General features: G+C 41.2%; 1 protein-coding gene across 4 annotated transcripts in view; it reads left to right on the top strand.

Annotated features, from left to right (window-relative positions):
* Positions 1–215: 215 nt before the first annotated feature.
* The window catches only part of LOC131591467 (creatine kinase S-type, mitochondrial), a 47,980-nt gene continuing 24,320 nt past the window's right edge, over positions 216–23,875 (top strand). For all 4 annotated transcript variants that reach the window (XM_058862206.1, XM_058862208.1, XM_058862205.1 and 1 more), the window contains exons 1-2: positions 216–356; positions 20,126–20,299. In XM_058862206.1, the coding sequence (XP_058718189.1) occupies positions 20,148–20,299 (152 nt within the window). In that variant the 5' untranslated portion in view covers positions 216–356; positions 20,126–20,147. The remainder of the gene's footprint in view (positions 357–20,125; positions 20,300–23,875) is intronic.

Below are 23,875 nucleotides of genomic sequence, written 5' to 3'. Positions count from 1 at the left end.
TATTTGGACAATACTCTCAGGCACATGGTGTGACTTGGGAATCATCCTGTGCATGGCCAGGCATTAGACTCAATGATCCTTGTGGATCCCTTCCAACTCAGCATATTCTGTGATTCTGTTAAATGGACCCCTTTTGCCACATCCTATTTATGTCCTCAAGAGCACCCTTGTGTGAGCAATGTCATTGACATAACTGAGTGAAATAGGATTTGCCACTGCAGCAATTATTTTCCCCTTCTGTCTTCTCCTTTCCTGTTCTCATATTACCTGGAATCTCATGAGTATACCATCTTGTTATTCCCTTTACACTCTGGGCTCACTGCATGTAGCAGGACGTGTCTACCTTCAGCTTCAAGGTCAGTTTAACTAACTCCATTGCTTATCTTATTTGAGGTAACTCAAATGGTGGCATTTCAAATACAGGGCTTAGTAAAAATTAATTGAAAGCACCACAGGATGTGGTGTAAGTTTGTTATAATTTATTGATTTGCATAACTTCTCAGTGCAGAAAAATGTGTCATCCCACTCTGAAGATGTTTCAAATGTCAACCCTTAAATAACAATTTAAATAAGGGGAAACATAAAGTCCTTTGCAGAGGTTCAGAGAAACCATCTTTATTTTGGGAAGTTATCGGAGAGTTTAAAACTGTAAGCACTGTCAGGATTAGGTTTTCATATTGTAAAATAGTGGTTGACTGATTAAAAAAAGCAAGCACTACCAACACCTTTCACTAGCTTCAGCAAGAGAACTTGGGGTTCTAAATCTCACTGGGTCAAATTTAATGGACTAGATCTTTATCTGGTAGAAATCAAAAAGAATTTTGTGACTGAAGAGTAGTTGTGTGACTTATTAAGAGTCACAGTCTTTTCCTTCTCTCCTCCTTTCATAGCAAGGAATTTTGAACTTTTTAGTTTATTCTTTTTAAAAAGAGGCTTTTATTTTTATACTGGTTCACTTACCTCTGGAATTACAAGGAGAAAAGAAAACTGAATTTTAGTTTATTTTTCCTAGAGACATTCTATGCTATGATTAAGACATACTTAGCATGATATCTGCACTAACATTATTTATGTGCTATGGAGATTTTTATATTAAACAGAGATCAGTCAGAAAGGATCATGTCTTGCTCAGGCTGAGCTATGAGAAATTGAAAAATCCCCACCAATATTGTTTTATGAGATTTAATGTTTTAATTTAGATCTTATCCTCTGACCTTGTAGAGTGATATAGCCAACCAAGAGCAATGTAAACAGTTTTTTAGGTATCTAAAATTATATACCAGGCATTTAGTCACTTATGACATTTCTTGCAGATGTTTCTAAAATGCCCACAACTGCTGTAGAAGGGCAGAGAAAAATTTGCACTGGGTTCTGTGGATTCTAGATCAAGCTAAGGATTACTCAAAGGATTTATTTCTCAAATATAAAAGACCAGTATATTTTGTAACTAATTTCTCCACCACATGGAAAATTCTGCTCAGTACAGTATCACCGTTAGACAGCTAAATAGTTTAAAATTTGCAGAGATGTTGTTTATGTGTCTGTGTAAACTTTAGCCATGACTCTGATATTCCCCTAAAATGTCACTCAGGATCACATGGTGTGGTACTTAATATACCCATGACATGATTCAAATATTTAAACTAGTTCTATTTCTAGAAATGTCACCAGTCAGTCTGTAACCCTTGTACCTTCTTTGCATCCTTGGTTAAAGGAACATGTGCAGTCTAGTACAAAATAAAGAATAATCAACATTTATGTTCAACTACATGAATATCCACCTAAGAAAACAGAGCTGACAACTTTCTCTTTAAAATAAGTTCAAGAAAGTAAAGGGTTAATTGCAAAAAAGTTTGTTTATATTAAAAGTAGTAGTTCTGCAAGTTCCTTAAAGGATAAAGTTGTTGTTTGTGTATTTATGCTGATTCAGTCTCGGAAATGGATGGAATGGTTTCACCTCTGTGCAGATCACAGGATCACTGTGTGCAATTTGACACTGCTGAAATAGTTTGAACAAGGTTTAAAACATTAATCAAATGTCCTGAAGCTCAGTTGTTTAAAGCATGGTGCTAATAACACCAAGGTCATGGGTTTGATCCCTGTATGGGCTATTCCCTTAAGAGTTGAACCTGATGATCCTTGTGGGTCCCTTCCAACTCAGAATATTCTGAATAGCAAGGAGAGTTTTGGTTCAATAGAATTTTTATGAGTTATTAATCTAAAAAAGGCATCTTTTTAGTGTTAGTAACGGACCTGATCTATAAAAAATGTATTTCTTTTGAAGCCTATATTGGCCTTTAACAAAGTCTGTAATCTAGATGTATTGTGAAGAGGGAAAAGTGGTTTAATGCCTTAAAAGAGGCATAATTTTTTTTTTCCTATCCTGTGATTCAGCAGCTCCACCTTAAATTATATTTGTAATCCTTTGGTCCATTTATCAGATAGTCCCACAGTTTCTGCAGTGACATTTACTCAGTCTTGGGGCTGGCTTTTATCTCAGTATTCTATGTATGGTAGGTTTTATATATGTAAATAAAATTTTAAAACATAATACACTCCTGACAGAACATTAATGTTCTAAAGGCTGGTTACAGGTAGCTGAGCAAATCCTGGGGAGAATAAAAAGGCTATGACCTCCAAGATCATGACCTTTCAGATTGCTTTTGCTAATTCACTTGAAGTCATGGATTACTGAATATTACTCTAGAAAAGGCAATTCCAATTTGGCTCTGAATTTGCTTACCCTTTATAGTGATCATGTGGTGGAAGATCAGTAATAATTGTGTTCAGCTATGAAGAAAACTTTGTTTTTGCAGACACTTAATGCTGTATGTTGTATGGTTTAGTGACTTTAAGTCAACATAGCATTTAATCCCCTCAATCACTTCACACATGAAATGACCACTCTCTATTAACTTTATCCACAAGATGGCTTTTAAGGAATTAATCAAAATTATTCACCATAGGAGTAAATCTGTTGCATGGAAAATACATAGCAGCTGTTACTGAGCCAATTGTTCTGTATTTCTTCACTTCTGTAGAAAAATATTTCTGCTTTCTTCAAGTTATAATACAAGTACAAATGTCCTTTGAAATAAAACTTCAAAGGATATTACCAATGACAAATTCCACTCTCAGAACTATTGAGCTGTACTTGAGCCAAAGGAATGTATAGTCCTGGAGGAATACAAAAGATATATTAAGTAGTTATCATGAGCTAAATCCAGTAGCTAAATTGTGAGCAGAATGACATAATAAAGGCAAAATGTATAAGGTTAGTTGTCCAAGCATTTTGTAAAGCTGTAAGTTAGATTCAAATCCCAGGAGTCATCAAAATGTCTTTCCTCACATTTGGCTAACATGAGAATAATCCCTCCATCTGACCCACAGGAAAACCACCTGATGCTGAATACCAGCTGATACATGTATATCTTACCCTTCACATTCAACAATCAATGGATACACAATTGTGGGTACTGCTGAAGTTTGTATCTGCCATCTGCAATGGAAAAAAAACCAGAAATATTAGAGGCTCTGGGTGACAACAGAGCACAACTGTGTGGGGTATGGGACAATCACCCCAGGCAGTGGTAAAGAAAAGCAGAATATCTAATGACTTTATTAAGACCATCACATTATGACCAGCATCCATTGCAAGCCACTGGCATTGGATAGCTGGTGAGCCAGACCCAACAGTGATGCCATGTTCAGTAAAGACAGGTGTACCTTCCCAGTTGCAGCATAGACTGGTATAGCAGTGCATGAAGTACATTTTTTGTATCTCCATGACCTGCTATGGTATTTGAGAAGCTCCTGCTTCTGCTTCTTTCTAGCTGGCATTCTCTTTTTCTTCTCATCAGCCTGCAATAACATCAATGATGTCTTAATCTTTGGATCTGAGTTAGCATTCCAATTTATATTTTTACAGTGTGAAACAACAGTTCTCATTTATTTACTCTGTACTGTTGTGTTTCCTGATGTGCTAACTTTTGCTTATCTGCATATAGAATATATACAGTGCTCTAGATTCAAGTCTTACACTGAAATAGTTCATTTTAGATAATTTCCCTGAATATTTCTAATACAGTGTGTAAAGTAGGTTAGGTGCTGAAATCCCTGACATCATCCAATTAATAAAAAAAAAAAGCTGTGTGTAGTGCTTTGGAAAAACACTCATTACTCTGGGAGTATCATCTGAATGACATGGTTGTGGTCTCTTGCTACAAATCCTAAACATGTCCTTCAAATATATAAAATAAAATTACTAAATTTTATACTTAGTTAAGATGCAGTTCAGTCCTATATGTTTCCAAAATAAAGTGCAAACATGTATGTAGCTTGTGGAGCATTGAAAGAACTAATTTCTACAGACTGATGCAGTTATAAACCAATTAGCAGAGTGGTGGGTTAACCCTGGCCAGCAGCTAAGCACCACACAGCTGCTCATTCACTCTCCCAGTCCACTGGAACAGGGGAAGGAATGGGAAGAGAAAATGAGAAAATTAATGGCTTGAGATAAAGATAGTTTAATAAGCAAAGGAAAAAGGAAGAAAACAAAATGAGTGATGCAAAAAAAATCATTCACCACCTTTCACAAGTAGACTGATGCCCAGCTAGTCTCCAAGCAATGGCTACTTTCCAAATCTCTCCTCCCTTCAGTTTTTATTGCTGAGTATGATGTTGTATGGCATGGAATATCCCTTTGGTCAGTCTGAGTCAGCTGTCCAGGTTGTGTCCTCTCCCACTACCAGCCTACTCACTGCGGAGAGCAGAGTTGGAAAAAAGAGAAACCCCTGAAACTATGCAAGCACTGCTCAGCAATAGGTAAAACACTAGTGTGTTATCAACACTGTTTTAGCTACAAATCTAAGTCACAGAACCATACCAGCTGCTATGAAGAAAGTTAGCTCCCCTCCAGACAAATCCAGTACCAACCTCTATACATTATTCCATACCATTTATGTCATGCTTGTGTCCCACACTATCCAATACATCCTCAGTCACCACTTCCCCTTCCCATCTCTTGCTATACACACAGATATCATTCCCTTAGTCTATGAGCCTTCCCTGTAAAATGTCCATAAAATGTCCATTGAGTTCACTTAGTCTGTGATTCAGGCTCCATTCATTATGCTGGTCACTCAGGACAAGAGAGATCTCACACTGTGTTGAGTTATTGGATGCTAAACCCAGCTCAGATTGCGTTGCTGCTGTACTTGCTTGGTTTCTTGCAAGGGTCATTCTCTGTTGGTTCAGGTGATTCCTGCCGTTGTACTTTCTATAATATACAACTCAAATGATGCGTTATTTTCCCCTAAGGTTAAATCTCCTTGAGGTGCACAACAGATTTCCCCACCATCCTGCATTACCCACAAATTATATTTGTTTGGCAAAACACTGGAACAGGTTTCCCAGAGAGGTGGTAGATGCCTTATCCCTGGAAACATTCAAGGTCAGGTCAGACAGGGCTCTGTGCAACCTGATCTAGTTGAAGATGTCCCTGCCCATTTCAGGGGGGTTGGACTAGATGACCTTTCAAGGTCCCTTCCAACCCAAACTATTCTATGAAACTATGATCAATGCCATGTTTCTTGGCCCAGGTACTCATGAAGTTGCTTTGGAAATGAGTCCTGTTGTCTGACTCAGTTCTTTCTGGGGTGTTGTGTGGTCACAGAACTTGCTTTACAAGGATCGGGATGGTGTTTCAAGTGGTGATATTAGTTACAGGGTGTTTTGAACCCTCCACTGATCACCTCCACCATGGTAATCATGCAGTGCTTGCCTTGGTGGATTCATGGCAGTGTGATAACATTGATCTTCCAGGCCTCCACATATTGATATTTTAGCCACTGTTCCCTATACCAGAGCAACTTTACTTGACTTGCTTTATTATGATGCATGTTTTGCTTTCATGGAAAACCTGTGTGATGGCTTCAGTGATCATGCCCATCCCTGGATGTTTATGTTGCATTTCTTCCTAGATGTGCAGATGTTGCATGGACCCACTGAGCTACAAATGCCTCATCCTTATACACCCAGTCCAGGTCCATTTGAACCACTTCAATTTTACAACCTTGCCTACCTTTTGTTGTTTCAATGTTCTTCAGTAGCCCAGTTCTTAGGCACATGAACATCTACATGACGTACCTTTACAGCAAGGTTCTCTACCTGGGCAGCAATTTCCTGCCACAATACATCAGCCCAGATGGGTTTACCTCTGTGCTGCCAATTGGTCATCTTCTACTGCTGTATCCTGTTGCACTATATTAGGAACGGCAAAAGTACGACACAGACTCTCTGGCTGGGTTGCACAAGATAGCAAGTTTTATTCTTCCAGATCTTCTTTTATAGACAGTTCCAAGAAGGTTCAAAAGGTAAAACTCTCATTGGTCATGAAACCAACACATCACCATCATCGGACAATTGGGAACTACACCCCTTGACTGTTTCTTGCAAGTAAACAAGGATCCAAACAACACCTGAAAAAGGTTGTTGTCCTTCTCCAAGGACTGTTTGGATTCCTCCTTATGATTTCTCAGGCCAGAGTGAGAACCTTGTGTGACTTAGTTTCACACAGGCTCAAGCTAATGCCTGAAGCCTAAAAATCTCTTATTTGACCACTGTCAGTTCCCACAGTATCCAACCTCATAGTACATTTCCCACCATCCATGAGTGTCGCTATAGGACACGGAATGATTCACACGGACACGGTTCAGTGTATGATAGGGAAAAGGATGATTTTATTTTTGCAACTTCAGTATTTATAGATTCTCGACAGTGACCAGGGATTGGATAGTTAGGTTACTACCTTACCAATCACACTGGTCATGCGAAACGTCCATCAAAAGATGTTTCTTGGAAAGAATGTATAAACATCTATGTTTATAGTTACTATCTCGGGAAAGTGATTAGAAACTATGAAAACAAGATTAGAAGGTTTAATTTTCAGGGTGACATATGAGTCAGGAGAGATAGAATACTGCCCACTTTTCTTGTTCAGTAATCTCTAGGGCCAGTTGAATGGCTTTCACTTCTTCCAACTGACTCAACTCACCTTCTTCTTTGATAGCCATTACTGAAACTTGGTGGGACAAATACCATGACTGGTGTGCTATTGCCAACTACCAATGGTGACAGGCTTTCCAGAAAGGACAGGCAAGGAAGGAGGGGTGGAGGGATTGTCCTTTATGGCAAGAAATTGATAGATTGTGAAAAGCTGTCTTTGAAGAATAGCCATGGGAAGTTGAAAGCTTATGGTTAAGAATTAGAAATCAAAGCAACAAAGGGAACTCTATGTTTGGTGTTTACTACAGGCTGCCCTATCAAAGGGAGCCTATTAATGAAGCCTTATTGAAAAACCGCTCAGACTATTCAGCCGAGTCTTCACAGAAATATGGCAAACATAATTTATTTCTATCTTTAGCACACTTTTATAGGGTCTGACAAGGTCCACGGGCTTAGCAAGTTACTATTGGTTAATACATATTGTTTATATTCTTTTCCCCAATACACGAGGCTATTGTTTTTCTTTATTCTCACTGCTCCAAGAGAGTTTCAAGGACACTGCCTTTAATATTGTCATCTGGATTTAAAGGCTGGCTTGTGCAGTCAGGCTTTTACTAAAATATCATGCTTTTACTTTGTTAAAATGTTTCTTTACAAAGCCTTCTTGCTCCAGCTACAGGAGGCACTGTGTTTGCAGGCTCTTGTCCTCCTGGGGAATTTCAACCACCCTGACATCTGCCAGAGAAGTATCACAGTGAGCTGAAAGCAATCCAGGAGACTCCTGGAGTATATCAAGGATAACTTCATAAGCCAGGTAATAGACAGCCTTACCAGAGGGGATGCAATACTGGGCCTGATGGTCACCAACAAAAGTGAGCTAATTGGTGACATCAGGATTGGAGGCAGCCTGGGTGTCATGGTTTTAAAGCAGTAACTAAAAAAATTACTAGAAAAATTACTTATTTCTTGCTGTGAGATATGGATTAGAACAAGAGCAAAACAGACTTAAAACTTAAAAGGAATAAAGAAAGTTTATTAACAAAACTACAAGAATAAGAACACCAGAATAAACCTCCAGAAAACTCCTTTATCCTCCACTACCCAACCATTTCCTTGTTCACATGACAATATAGAGACAAAAAAACTTTGGAACTTTGGTGTTTAAAACAGTCCCAATTCCTGCTAGAGTCTTTTCATCTGCCTTTGTAGAGAAACAGAAGTCTTCTTCTGCTAATCTATGGAGTTTCTCACAAGAAAACTATTTCTGTTATAGCTTTCTATTTCTCTGCTGCCAGCTGCCTGGAAATCTGTCATCAGAGTTCACTCCTCCCATTTCACATCACTCTGAGGTGTGTATGGGTCAATGAGTCTAGGGATGTAATTTTTAAGGATGAGTTATTCAAAGGCAAAAGTTTTCTTCATCTGTCTCTGTGAGCTTCTCTGGAAACAGGAGTTTTCTCTTTGCCTCTACAACGGCCCCAAATCTTCAACTATTACATCTCCCCCCTCTGTTCCAGCACCTCACTGTATCACAATTACTCTACCTTTTGCTCAAAAGCCACACTTTGTACACTCCATTCCTCCCAATATACTCTGTCATGAATTAAAGGAGTTTTTTCAGAACACTATTGTCCATCACCATAGCTTTAACAGAAAAATATTTCAGCTTATAAAGCATCTCCCTATTCTCTACCTCTTCTGAAGTTTAATTCTTTTCTTTACTGTCTCTAATAGTTTATAAAGTCTCTTTACATGTTGATTACTTTCTTTTCTTTCTCTGGAAAAAAGGATTAATCTGCAAGTCTCATCTAGGTAATGAAAAGGTTAAAATCTTGCCCAGGCTTTGTAGATGGTTCTGTGATCTCTGCCGGAGCAGCGGCTGGAGCTGTCTGCGATGGAAGATTCTTCATGGCTGCTCTGGAGAGTGTGGTCATTGTCTCAGCCCACCGCAGGTCAAGAGCTTTTTTTCTTTCTTTACTCGGCAGTCTCTGGTGAATTCAGTCACAGCAAAAACTGCAGCCGAGCCAGGGACCGGCCTGGCCCGGCCAGAGCCCGGGGGAAGCCCCGCAGGCCCCATCTCCTGGCCGGGAGCCGTGGCAGGCTCAGCCCAGCCCCCCTGCCCGGGCCACATGGCCTGGGCAGGGGATGGGAGGCCAGCTAGAGCTCTGTTACCTTTCACAGCCAGGAAACAAAGAGAAAGAAATTCCCAGGCTTAGGTCTTAAGGTGGTGTTCACGAGTTGATCTCACTTTTCAATGGTTAAAACTGCTGTCAATTCTTAGAAATGGCCAGCTGTTGGCTAGGAGAAAAACTCCCATCAGCCGCCAGCAGTTTTAACTTCCTTAGATGTTTCTCTTTGTTTTCTTAAATGCCAATCTATCACACTGGGCTACAGTGATCATGTGTTGGTAGAGTTCACAGTCCTGAGGTATGTGGGTCAGGAAAAGAGTAAAGTCAAGACCCTGAATTTTAGGAAAGCAAACTTCCAGCTGTTCAAAGAATTAATCAGTAGGACCTGCTGTGAAACTGCACACACACACAGGCATTCCAAGCATCCCAAAATGTCTTGAGACATCAGTCTTTTCCAGTTCCTGACAACTGGTCAAACTAAAGAGCAAGAAGGAAATGCATGGGCAGTGGAAGAATGGACAGGTATCATCAGAAGAGTACAGCAGCATTTCCCAGTTGTGTAGGCATGGGGTCAGGACAGTCAAGGCGCAGCTGAAATTGTCAAGGGACGCAAAGAATAATAAGGGCTTCTACAGGTATATCAGCCAGAAAAGGAAGGCCAAGGAAAGTGTGCCCCCTCTGGCAAAAATGACTCACAAACTGGTAACAATGGACAAGGAAAAGGCTAAGGTACTGTCATGGGGTAGCTTTACCTTTAAGATAGCTTTGAGAGCTAAGGAAGTTAAAGCTGCTGGTGGCTGATGGGAGTTTTTCCTCCTGACCAATTATCAGTCATTTCTAAAATTGACAGCAGGCTTGACCATTAAAAAGTTAAGTCAACTTGTAAACACCCCCTTAAGATGTACAGTCAGAGGTCTCTTGCCCTCTTTGGTTTCCGGCTTTTGACAAGGTAATAAGGCTCTGTCTTGGCCTCCTCCCCCCTCCAGGCCAGACAAGGCTGCGGGGGGGGGGGGGGGAGGGGGAGAAGCAGAGCCAGCCAGCCGGGCTTAGTTTTCAGTTTCTGCTGCTGGACTGAAACCTGACACCATGAACTCTTGCAGCTTTTCTAAAGCTTTTAATTCTTTTACTACCTGGATAAACGTACAGATTACTCTTTTTTCCCAGAAAGACAGAGAAAGAGAGACAATCAACATGAAGAAGACATCATAAAACCACCAAAAACAGTGAGGAAAAGAGTTAAGTTTAAATAAGAAAGAGGGAATAAGGAGATGCTCTACAGCTGAAATATCTTTCTGTTAAAGGTATGGAGATGGATAATAGTAGTTTAAAAAAGACTCCTTTAATTCATAACAGAGTATTGGGAGGAATAGAGTGTTCAAAGTGGTGAGAGAAAAAGAGAGAGTACTTGTGATACTGTGAGTTGCTGGAACTGGGTAAAGTGAAGATTTTAAAGCCTTGGGGGCAAAGAGAAAACTGCTTTCCAGGAAAGCTCACAGAGACAGATGAAGAAGACTTTTGCCTTTGAATAACTCATCCTTAAAATGACATCCCTAAACTCATGCCCCATACACACCTCAGAGTGATGTGAAACGGGAGGAGAAGATCTGATGACAGATTTCTGGGTAGCTGACATCAGAGTCATAGAAACTATAACAGAAATAGTTTCCTTGTAAAAAACTCCATAAGTTAGCAGAAAGAGACTTCTGTTTCTCTACAAAGACTGATGAAAAGACTCTAGCAAGAATTAGGACTGTTTTTGGCCACCAAAGTTCTAAAGTTTTTTTGTCTCTATGTTATCATGTGTACAAAGAAATGGTCAAGTAGTGGGAGATAAAAGGGTTTTCTGGAAGTTTATTCTGGTGTTCTTATTCTTGTAGTTTGTTAATAAACTGTCTTTATTCCTTTTTAGTTTTAAGCCTGTTTTGCTCTTGTTCTAATCCATATCTCACAGCAAGAAATAAGTAATTTTTAGTTACTGGTTTAAAACCACGACAGGTACTCAATAAATTTTTGCCTCAGCCTTCAATGGTAATCTTTCTTCCCATACCTCTCAAGTGGATACATCTCAAGGCAGAGACTGGGGGAATTAAGTCCCTCTAACTGTAAGAGAAGATCAAGTTTGAGACCACCTGAGGAACTTGAACACACACAAGTCCATGGCCCCCAACAAGATGCTTCCCAGAGTTCTGAGGGAACTGGCAGATGTAGTTGCAAAGACACTCTCCATGATATTTGAAAAGTCCTGTCAGTCAGGTCAAGTCCCAGGTGACTGGAAAAAGGGAAACATTTCACCCGTCATTAAAAAAGAGGACTCTGGGAACTACAGGCCTGTCAGCCTCACCTCTGTGCTTGGGAAGATAATGCAGCAGATCTTCCTGGAAGTTAGGCTGAAGCCATATGGAAGTCAGGGAAGTGGTTAGAGACAGCCAACATGACTTCATCAAGGGCAAATCATGACTGACTCATCTATTACCCTTATATGATGGAGTCACTGCACCAGCAGACAAGGGAAGAGCTACAGATATCAAATATCTGGACATCTGTAAGGCCTTTGACACAGTCTCCTATCACATTCTAGCCTCTGAATTGGAGAGAGGTGAATTTGAAGAACAGACAGATGGACTGGAGTTTAATCCTGGTAGGCAGCTAAGCTTCCTAGTGCACCTCCTCAAGTTATCTCTCCGAGGAGAAAAGGGTCCATTTAATTGCTGACTGTCTTCATGAGATGGTGCTTGGAGTACTGAGACAACAGTAATGTAGGGCCCAAATACCAGATGAGCATAATGTCCTAGGTAACCCAGAATGTTATTGTGTTCCATATCTATCTGTGCCCAAGAATTGTTACTATTTAAGGCCCAGTGTCTCTGCCAGAATCGGGATTGCGTGGCAGTCGGGCAGTGCCGGTCCCTTTAAAAGGTCAGGGCACCCAAGCTGACTTCCTCCTTTGCTTGGTGGCTTTTGAAGGCAGAGGCTCTGCTTCAGAGGGGGTTGTTTCAGGCAGGTTTGTGGGTTTGCAAGAGTAGCAACTCAGAAAAACTGCATTTCGCAATGAGAAACTGTTTCAGGGTAAATTTTGCAAATCCTATCGGCAGTACAAAGCTTGAGACAGTCCCTGGGCCAGGCCGCCCTGTGTCAGTGCCGACAGACCAGCTCTTCTCCCCCAACACAACCATAGCGTGTATGACAGCATCACCAACACCAGCAGAGTCCAGCAGGTGGCAGGAGGAAGCAGTGAGTGGAGGAGCTGACCCCCCACATGCCAGCAATTCATCTGCCACTGGAACTGCTCTGTAAGGTCCTACCTTCCCGGGAGGGTGGTTTTTTTTTGTCCGCCATCTTTTTCCCTTTGTTTCCCGGACCGCACGGTCGACTGGAAGGCACCATCTTGGGGGAGACAGCTGATGCCATTTTCCCGTTGCTGTTTTGCTTGTTAGTAAACTGTTACGTTTTCACTAATATATACTTGGTTTTCCTTATTAGTGGAAAGGGATTGGTTGAAACTAAGGGGAGGTAACTCATTTTAATGTCCAACTCTTTAAATTGTCTTAAACCAAGACACATAGCTAACACTATAGCTTAACATGGCAAGCCAGAACCTGGGAAGAATGGGGGAAGGCTACAGAGCCCTGGGGGTACAAGGAAAAAGTATTGGTGCCCAAGTTATCTTTTCCTCCATTTTACAATTACAGCCAGAAATAGATGTATAATTCAAATCAGCTTCTAGCTTTGTGGCCGGTGCCATTGTGAAGGTTTTGACTTTTATGATGGGACATTCTTCAATGACTATAGCCTATTAAGAAGGAATGGGATCCACCTGTCTAGGTGCCTCCCAAGATGAGAACCAGAAGACCAACCACCTCAAATGTATGTATACCAATGCACGCAGCCTGGAGAACACACAGGAGGAACTGGAGCTCTGCATTCAGTTAGAAAGTTATGATATCATAGGAATAACTGAAACATGGTGGGACAACTCACATGACTGGAGGTTCACAATGGATGGCTATAGGCTGTTTCATAAAGACAGGCAGGGAGGAAGAGGAGGAGTCATGTTCTATGTTAAGGAGAACCTTGAATGTATAAAAGTCAACTACAACAACTGTGGAAGCCTTATCGAATGCCTCTGAGTCAAGATCAGAGGAGTTGTCTCTGAGGGAGGATCTTACAGTAGACATCTACTACCAACCTCCAAACCAAGATTCTAAGACCAACAAAGCAATATTTAGGTCACTTAAGCAAGCTTTGTCCCAACAGAACCCGTTTTTTATGGATGACTTCAGCTATCCTGACATTTGTTGGAAGAACAATACAGCAGCTCACATGCCATCCATCAAATTCCTGGAATGCATAAAGAACTGCTTCCTCATACAGATGTTGGATGTGCCAACCAGAAATGAGGTGATAGCCTTGGCTGCAGTGATCACAATATTATGGAGTTTGGGATCTGGCTGAGCATGCTGAAAGTACTGAGACAAAGGTTTTAGATTTTAGAAGAGCAAACTTCAGCTCACTCAGAGCTCATTTGGGAGGGATTCTGTGGGAAGCTTCCGTGGAGGATAAAGGAGCCAACAAGTGCTCAGAATTTTTCAGGAACACTCTCCTGGAAGCACAAAGACAGCTCATCCCCTTTAAAGGTAAGGGAAGTAGGTGGAGCAAGAGACTCTTAGTTTAACTGTAAACTTCTGAGTCTGCTCAAAACCAAAAGTGAAGGATACCAGAGATGGAAAAGCAGGCGTATACACATTGAGAATTACAAGAGCATTGCCAGGGTGAGTAGAGATGCAGTTAGAATTAAAATCAGCCAAATATGTGAAAAACCACAAAGTGTTCTTCAGGGACATAGCCAACAAGCAGAAATAGATGGAAAATATTGGTCCACTGTTAAACAGACAGGAATCACCAACAATGCTGAAAAGGCGGAGGTTCTCAACACTTTCTTCATCTGTCTTTACCAGCACTGTGTGGCCCCAGGACCTGGGGAACAAAAGTCCAGGCTGATGCAAACACAGACCCACCATCAGTGAAGGAAGAGTTGGTGTGTGAACTATTACAGAAGCTTGGCCCCTGCAAATCGATGAGCTCTGAAAATATCCACCCAAGAGTGTTAAAGATGTCTGATGTCACTGTGAGGCCACTCTTCATGATGTTTGAGAACTCGTGGAGATCGGGGGATGTGCCAGCAAACTGGAAGAAGGCTAATGTCACCCCCATCTACAAGAAGGGCTTAAAAGAGGATCCAGGAAATTATAGGCCCATAAGTCTTACTTCAGTCCCTGAGGAAGTTATGGAATGAATCCTCCTGGGGGTTATCACAAGTCAGATGAAGCAAGTGTTTGGGAAAACCAGCACAGATTCACCAAGGACGAATTGTGTTTGACAAACCTGATCATCTTCTACAAAAAAGTAACCTGCTTCATTGATATAGGATGAGCAGTGGATGCCACCTACCTGGATTTCTCCGAGGCTTTTGATACAGTTTCACAGACTCTTTTTAGAGAAATTGATGTATTATCGTCTAGACAAGTTGTCTGTGCAGTGGGTGGGGGACTGGCTGACAGGCCACACCCAGAGGGTTGTGGCAAATAGTTCTTTTTCAAACTGGCAACTTGTCACAAGTGGGGTCCCTCAGGAATTGATATTGGGCCCAATGATGTTTAATATCTTCATAAGTGATCTGGATAATGATGGGATCAAGTGTTTGCCAATGATACCAAACTGAGTGGGGAAGTTGGCAACTTGTAAGGGAGAGCCACCCTGTAGGAAGACCTGGATAGGCTGAAAGAGTGGACCTACAAGAACCTTTTGAAGTTCAACAAGGACAAGTGTAAGGTCTTGCACGTGGGAAAACATAATCCAGGAGTGCAGCACAGGCTGGGATCTACCTGGCTGGAGAGCAGCTCTGTGGGAAGGGACCTGAGGATCCTGGTGGACAAAAAGCTCAATATGAATGAAGTGTGCTACTATGGCAAAGAAAGCCAACAGAATGCTGTCTTGAATCAACCAGCAGAAATGATGAAATCATTATCCCACTTTACACAGTGCCATGCCAGGAATACTGTGTCCAGTTTTGGTCTCTGCTACACAAAAGATGTGGACAAGACAGAATCCACAAAAGGGACACAAAGATGATCAAAGGAGTGGGAAACCTGCCATATGAGGAAAGGTGAGAGAACTGGGTTGGTTCAGCACTGAGAAGGCTTAGGGGACATCTTATCACCATGTTCCAGTATTTAAAAGGTGGCTACAAAGAAAATGGAGACTCTTTTTACAAGGAGTTGCATATAAAATACAAGGGGTAATGGATACAAGTTATACCTGAAGACATTCTGATTGGACACAAGGAGAAAATTTTTCACAGTAACAATCAGCTATTGGAAAAATTTCCCCAGGGAAGTGGTGGATTCTCCAACACTGGACACTTTTACAATTTGGCTGGACAGAGTGCTGGGCCATCTGGTCTAGACCTTGCTTTTTCCAAGAAATGTTGGACCAGAAGATCCTTGAGGTACCAAGTATTATACAGTTCTATGAAACGTGAAACACATCTCCTGTGTTTCTCATCTGACATATGTGACTGATGTACAAAGTAAATATTGTTTTGCAAGTCAAATTCTGAGGAAGAAAAAATGCATCCTCTTCTGAGGATGAAAAAATATGCATTCTTTTCCTCAGTCTTTTATAGAATTGGCCATTGTCTCTGTTAGACTCCAAGATCTCTTGTACTCTAGACATAATCCCAAAACCATAACTGCACTGGGAATATACTGCTGAGAATAATTAACAGAGCAAATTCCTGGTAAGTATCTTCCTGGATTATCTTCTCAAAGCAATGTTGCCCAAGATGACTTCCTCTCTCTAAACAGCTCTCTTTTCTTCCCTAGCTCACTGAAAATACATACTACAAGAATTTTATAGGAACATGTCATGAGGCAGGCTCTACACATTTTAATCTTTAAAAGAGCCCTCCCTCCACCACCCTACTCTTCAAACTAAGAACATTATTGAATTGCAGCAAGGCCTCTAAATTTGAAGTCCTTTATGTTCATTCTTATTTTAAAGTTCTGTGTAGTACATGTGGTATAAATGCAAAGGAGTTTCTCTCTTTGTCTTGAAGAATGAAAAATCTCCATTTCTTGAGAGACAAACATAATCCTAGTTTGGTACCTCAAGACTGATTGTCACATGAAAAAAGGAGATTTCCTCAACCCTTAGTGTGGGGAAATTTACTCGACCATTAATATTTAATGTCTGTCAGTGCCCCAGGAAAGCTGAGATCCTTGTGCCCAGCCATTCTGTCAGCATCCCCTTATGGAGACCCTTCACTGAGCAGTCCTGCTGGATTGGAGGGCAGTTCAACTGATTCATTCAGGGAAATGCACCAACAGGATAAGGGAGACCCCTCAGCGGGTCTTCCTACTTTATGACCCTTCAGTGGGCCTTCCATTGTATTCAAGTATAATCCCTGCTGACGGCGATTGCCAGCGCCCATGAAGGACTCACACTAACAGTTCACAGAATAACACTCTTTATTAATATAAAAAAACTGTGACAGGTTAAAGTTCGAGGATTGCCAGTGATAGTTTCTGACTGAAAAAACATATTCAAAGCAACATACAGACAAGCTCTAATCCCCAGTAAACGTATTCAGTGCACATAGAATATGGTTCTTACCCAATAGGCATCCCTATTGGAGAGAAGATAGGTTCAGCCTATCGATTGATCCCAGCAGTTATGATGGAGACTTCCCTAACTTTTCCCCCATTCTTGACTTACTTTTATACTATTTCTTTGTGTTTAGGTGGAGCTTGAGTGTCTCTAGTCATGCATATACCTTTGTTACTGATTGGTGTAAAATTCTCTTGCTTCACTTTTAAAGATACAGTCAAAAAATATGGAGCACATTCCCAGTGAGGGGTGTTTGTACCTTGGAGATGGGTAACTTTGTGATGGAGGTGTGCTCTAACATTACAATTAGGCTATAATAAACCAAGTTCATCTGAGGAGAACAATTTCACCACAGTTGTTGGCTCAGCAGCAAGACATCTTCTGTCTCCCTTGGTTGACAGGTGCTATGTGGTTTATCAGCTGCAAAGTACAATTGAGTTCCCCTCCCTGGAAGGATTTCAACAGAGCCTGGCTGCGGTGTTTCTACTCTGCTCCAGCCTCTGTTCCATCTCCCTTAGCAGGTGCTATGGTTGCAGATTGCGTGTATGGGGGATCATTGGGGAATAGGTCTCAAGCATGCCAACCACATTCCATCAAGGGAGCAGCAACTGTATTTTACCCTATAATTTCTGTACTGTTATAACTTCTGTTAGAATATGAATATAACTTTTCAGTTTCCTCTAATTTTACTCCCAGAGATCTTTCCACACTGATCCAGAAAATGCTACTCATAATGTGCCTCTGCTAAATGACACATTGTGGCTTGAAGAAATCATCTCACTTTGCTTTCTTTAGTCATATTTGTTGTTCTGAAAGATGATCGTATACTTCCATAGTAATCTAAATGTTAAGAACAATAGTACTGATCCAAACCAGGGGTCTTCATAACCTAGTACTCTGTCCAACAATGGTCATATATTGATGCTCAGAGAAGAGAGCAGAACAAACATGATAGTCCTTGATACTCTCATAGCTTTCAGAAATTTTCAGATCAGGGAATTCTGTTAGACTGTTTTCATGTGTCTGTTTAAAGCCCACAATTAATTTCTTCCATGTACTTGTTTAGTTTCCTGTTGAACCCATGTGAATATCTTGCATATACATCATCCTTTGAGAAGGGAAGAGTGTCCAAAGGAGGACAACAAAGATGATGAAGAGTCTTGAGGGGAAGCCTTAGGAGGAGCAGCTGAGGTTACTTGGTCTGTTCAGCTTGGAGAAGAGACTGAGGGGAAACCTGATCACACTACAACTTCCTCATGAGGGGACGAGGAGGGGCAGACACTTTTCAGTGGTGCTCAGTGACAGGACCCAAGGGAATGGCCTGAAGTTGTGTCAGGGGAGGTTTAGGTTGGGTATTAGAAAAAGGTTTTTCACCCAGAGGATGGCTGGGCACTGGAACAGGCACCCCAGGGAGGTGGTCACAGCATCAAGCCTGACAGAGTTCAAGATGTATTTGGACAATACTCTCAGGCACATGGTGTGACTCTTGGAGATGAACCTGTGCACAGACAGGAGTTGGACTCGATGATCCTTGTGGGTCCCTTCCAACTCAGCATATTCTGTGATTCTGTGAGATTGCATAAAGATTCACCTAACTTTGTTTTGAATGTTTGTCCTACTATTTGCCTTTCATGGACTGTATTCTTATATTGGAAAAGGCAATGAAAAGTTGATCTCTTTCCATGTTTCCCATGCCGCTCAGGATTCTTAGGTCCTTACCCTATTCCTCCTCCAAACTGTCTCTTTTTCAGGCTGATAAATTCTGGCCTACTTCAACTTTGTTCATATGGAAAAAAAGCAAAAAGTGTTTAACAGGTCAGGCTAGTATGAAAAAGCACATGAGTTTCTGTAGGTAATAGAACTGAAACTTAGCACCTACCTAATGCCATATCCTGCCACATCTGACTTTTCTGACTGGACAGCCACTTAGAGTGACCAGGAAACATTTTCAATAAAAATATAGAACTCATACTTTTGACTTTGCAGGATGGCTTATCTCACTCCATGCCACAAATCCATGCAATCTACAATCAGCATTATATAATTGATTATACCATGAAATATTCATAACCTCCATATGTCACACTATATTAGGAACGGCAGAAAGTACAACACAGACTCTCTGGCTGGGTTGTCCAAGAGAGCAAGGTTTATTATCCTAGATCTTCTTTTATAGACAGCTCCAAGAAGGTCCGAGAGGTAAAACTCTCATTGGTCATTAAACTTACACATCACCATCATTGGTCAAGTGGAACACCACCCCTTGACTGTTTCTTGCAAGTAAACAACAAGGATCTAAACAACACCTGCAAAAGGTTGCTGTCCTTCTCCAAGGACTGTTTGGATTCTTCCTTATGCTTTCTCAGGCCAGAGTGAGAACCTTGTGTGACTTAGTTTCACACAGGCTCTGTGCTCCCTGCCTGCTTTCTTGCATTTAGCATCCACATCCATATGATTTTTGATGCCTTGAGAGGCTACCTAGAACAGAGGTTAGACAGTGTTAAAGAAATAAAGTAGGTATTTATTAAAAGGCCTTCAAAGTATGCACCGTGTGCAGTACAAGAGCCTGACCGTGGCTATACCCAAGATGGATGACGGGTCACGAGTTTTCACACTTTTATAAGTTCTGGTCCATTTACATATTGGGGTTAATTGTCCAATTACAGTTTCAGGTTATGAAGTCACATCCTCCCAGACTGCTCTCCTCAATTTGCTGTTCTTTATACTTTTTTGGGCCTGAAGCTGCAATGATATCCTTGGTTCTTGGACTGGAAAAGGATTGTTTTGTTTAACTACACTGTGAAGAGAACTTTTTAACACTTTATATGAAGTTTAGAGTTACATACCAATGCAGTACAGAATCTGGAAAGCTAAAACTTAAGGCATCATGTTCAACCTCCTTTCCTCTTACCCCTTTTGCCAAAATACTCCTACTTTATATACTTTTGCATGCCATTTCTTACTCCAATATTGCATCTTTTTGGTCAGTGGAAAGACACCTCTTTGTAATGCATTTTTGCTATGAAGCAAGCTAAAGCATTTAATTATGGCCCTAAATCATTAACACAATTAAAATACTCTGGGTGTTTGGTTTAGAATTGTGTGCTCAATATAACACTAAAAATCAATTGATTTCCAAGTCTACCAGAGGTATATATATAGAAATACAGTAAATTCTAACCATTTTTCTTCATGCACTGTCTCAATGCAAACCAATAATTAAAATTATTGATTCATTTATTGGAGTACAGTTAAAAGTGAGTGTTTATTTTTATTTGCATTGCATGAGGTCTTCTGTGTTGACTTCAGGTTGTCTTCTCTTTTAGAAATTGTATCCTTCCAAGACAAATGGCTAGCACATTCTGTCGTCTCCTGGCTGGCCGTGCAACTGCTGCATCCTTTGCAGCAGCAGGCACAGGGATCCTAACCGTTGGGTACCTCTTCAATAAACAAAATGTTAAAGCTACTCTTCAAGAAAAACGAAAACTCTTCCCTCCAAGGTAAGCTCTTTGGGTTAACTAGTCAGCTGAACATAGGGCCCAGCTAACTGAGCTAGGCATAGCATTTAACTCTTGGGGGAGGAAGATCTCCATTAAAGCTGCAGAGCACCTATTCCCTCACTCAAACACATCATCTATGTGTCTGCATATGGATTGTTAACTGTCAACCTAAAACCCAGCATCCTTTATTAATAACTCCAGTTTTAGATAGCACTGACAATGGCCTTCAAGGACAGAAAATAGGGATGTTAGATCATATCAACATACTTACAAAATCATTGCCAAACAATTACAAGCCTGAAAAATGGTTCAATTTTTAGGCAAAGCACCAAATCAGTCCTTATTTTATCTTGTCAGCTCTTGAATGCTTTCAGTGTCTATTGGACTGACTGATCTCATAGATTCTAATATTAGGAAGCATAAAAGTATTTTCATTATGCAAGTAGTAAAGAAATGTCTTCTATACTGTACTTGAAATATTCTTATATCTGTTCAAATCCTAGTTGGTTGGTAATTAGAAACTAACTACAAATATGTATGCTGACTTTGCTGGCCATATTTGTGAAAAAACAAAACACCCAAAAAAGGACCATGCTTTGACAGATTTTTTTTATTTTTTTTTCCCATGGCAAATAGTATCTTAGTTCAAATAAACTCTTATAAAAGTAATGGGGTTGTGTTGGAACCCTAGGCACAGAGAATTTCACACTTTCTGTGCTGACAGGCACAGACCCACAAGAGAACACTGTGTTTGACCTGAGGCCATGGAAAAGGCTTCCAAAATGAATAGATAGAACTGAAACTGTGCGTGTGTAGTTTGAATAGAAGTGTGTTATATCACTTGGTGGAAAATTTAGACTTTAAGGTTTTAGAATATAGTAATATGTATGTAACAAGATGGAGGTTTTAGGGCGTTAGCGTGCCTTGTTCTTTCACCTTCTTCTTCTTGGGTTTTAGGTAATATTGTGGGGCTGGATAGAAAAATCCACAGTGCAGAACACAGGTGTTTGGTTATTGGGTTATAAATAAAAATAAAGTAGTTGGCATTTTATAATTGGGTAGTTGACACTTAAAAGGCCTTGGAAAAAGAGATACCTGTGGCTCCATTTTTTAGACTGTTAGCTTAGTGTGCAGACGAACTCATTGTTTGTGAGAATGTAATATATATAAGAAAAAATAAATAACTGAGTCCAAACACAAAAACCGTCTCTCTTGCTCATTAATGCCGACCCTGAGGAAAAGAACCAGATAAAACACAGGACATTCAGCAGGGTTGTGCATAAAGCAAAGTACTATCAAAAAAAGGTAAATGTGATCTGACTCACAAAAATGCTTTCTGAAAGCATAATATCTTAATTTTCTCTGCTTTATTATACTGTACAGCTTTTGGTAAATAAAACCATTAAAACAACCCCAAATATTGTAAAATAGATTCCTAGCTGATATAGATTAGACAGTTACACTGATGTCCACAATGCTGCAAGAATATCTCAGTTCAGAATGAGAGCTCTTATTCAGTTAAACATAATTAATTTCCTACTTGAACCAAACAATGTTAGAGCGCTTTTAATTCTCAATAAGTGTCTTAGCAGATATTTAATAGGCTTTAATACACTTTCAAGGATTCATTTCTTTGGTTGCTCTAAGTAACAGAAAACTGCTATTGTTTGTTAGTGGAGTTGCCCAGCAGTGCAGTGTGGAGTACTTTGTGTGACTTCAATATACCTCCCTTCCTAAATTTCAGTGCAATGTAATGTGATGGGTTATTTTTGTGTGGCTGCCATATGCTCACACAGCCACTCTTACTCCCCCTCGTCAGCAAGACAGGAGGAGAAAATAAGGTTAAAAACCTCATGGGTAGAAATAAAGACAAAGAGATTGGTCTCCAATTACCATAATAGGGAAAACAGACTTGACTCAGGGAAGAATAATTTTAAAAAATGCCAATCAATTGTAACAGAATAGGATATTGATAAATAAAAACAAAACTAAAATCACCTGTCCCACACACCCCTCTTCTTCCCAGGCTTGACTTCACTCCTAACTCTTTTACCTCCTCCTCCCAAAGCGGAATAGGCAGGGATGAGGAATGGGGGTTTTGATCAGCTCATAACACTTTGCCACTCCTTCCTCCTCACGCTGTTCCTGATCCAGAGTGGGTTTCCTCCCATGTGTTGTATTGCACCATGTTACGATAAGTGATTTATCCTTGTTGCTCCCCCCCCTCTGGGTCTGAGGTGTGTTGGTTCCTTCCCCCTCACTCCTCTTCTTCAGTTTCTCCCCATTGGCTGTAACCTGCCTTCCCCCACCCCCTTTTCCTCTGTTCAAAAGTCCCCGTGAGAGAGATTCTCGCTCTCTCTTTTCCCTGGAGAGTTCCGAGAATAAAACAGGGATGGTGTCCCAGAAGAGAGAGTCTCCTCGTCTTTTATCTCTGTCCTTGCTAAAACCCCGTCCCACCCCCGGTGGACTGCAGCTAGTTGGGCAACTACCCGGGGCTGTGAGCAGAGGGAAAATAGCACCCATGGGATACAGTCTTTCACTAATTGTTGGTTTTGCATGGCCTGGTTTTTGGTAACGGGGGGGCCATGGAGGTGGCTTCTGTGAGAAGCTGCTGGAAGCTTCCACCGTGTATGGCAGAGATCCAATCAGCCAGTCCCTGATGGCTCTGAAGATGAACATGCTACTGGCCAAAATTGGGCCAATGAGAGAGGCTAGTAATGCCTCTGTGATAACATACTTAAGAAGAAAATCAAAACAAAGTGGAGGCACAGATTTTTTCCTAGCCAGAGAAGAGGAGGAGGTGAGAATATGTGAGGGAAAACAACATGGTGAAACCAAGGTCAGTGGAGAAGGAGGGGGAGAAGGTGCTTCAGGCGCTGGAGCAGAGATTCCTCTGCAGGCTGTGGTAAAGACCATGGTGAAGCAGGTTGTCCCCCTGCAGCCCATGGGGATTCTGGGAATTCACAGGGGATGCAGAGATCCACTCAGCCCGGTGGGGAGGTGCCCACGCTGGAGCAGGTGGATGCCTGGAGGAGGCTGTGGTCCAGTGGGAGACCCCGTGGAGAGAGGGTGCCCCTGTTTCCAAGCTGGAACAGCCTGTCCTTGGAGGACTGCACCCCAGGGAAAGACACACATCACAGCAGTTTTGGGAGGACTGTTTGCCCATGGCGGGGAATTCACATTGCAGCAGGTGCAGCAGGACTGCTGCTCGTGAGAGTGGACCCATGATGGAGAAGTTCACGGGGAACTGTCTCCCATGGGAGGGACCCCACGGTCTCACAGGGGAAGGACTGTTCTCCCAGAGCAGTGGAAGAAAACCTCAGGTGATGAACTGATCAAAACCCATGCCCTGTCTCCCTGCACTGTTGGTGGGAAGGAGGGAAGGGTTGGGGGAAGAAAAGGTGTTTTAAGGGATTTTTTACTTCTCATTATCCTACTCTGATTTTGTTAGTAATGAATTCACTTTGTACCTCCAAGCCAAGCCTGTTTTGCCCTTGGAGTGTTTTCTCCCAGTCCTTATCTCAACTCATGAATCCTTCATTTAATTTTTTTTTCTCCCCTGCCCAGCTGTGGCAG

Source organism: Poecile atricapillus, chromosome W, assembly GCF_030490865.1.
Source record: "Poecile atricapillus isolate bPoeAtr1 chromosome W, bPoeAtr1.hap1, whole genome shotgun sequence".
Classification (NCBI taxonomy): Eukaryota; Metazoa; Chordata; class Aves; order Passeriformes; family Paridae; genus Poecile; species Poecile atricapillus.
The sequence above is the reverse complement of the archived record's forward strand: the minus strand, read 5'-3'. Positions and strand labels throughout refer to the sequence as shown.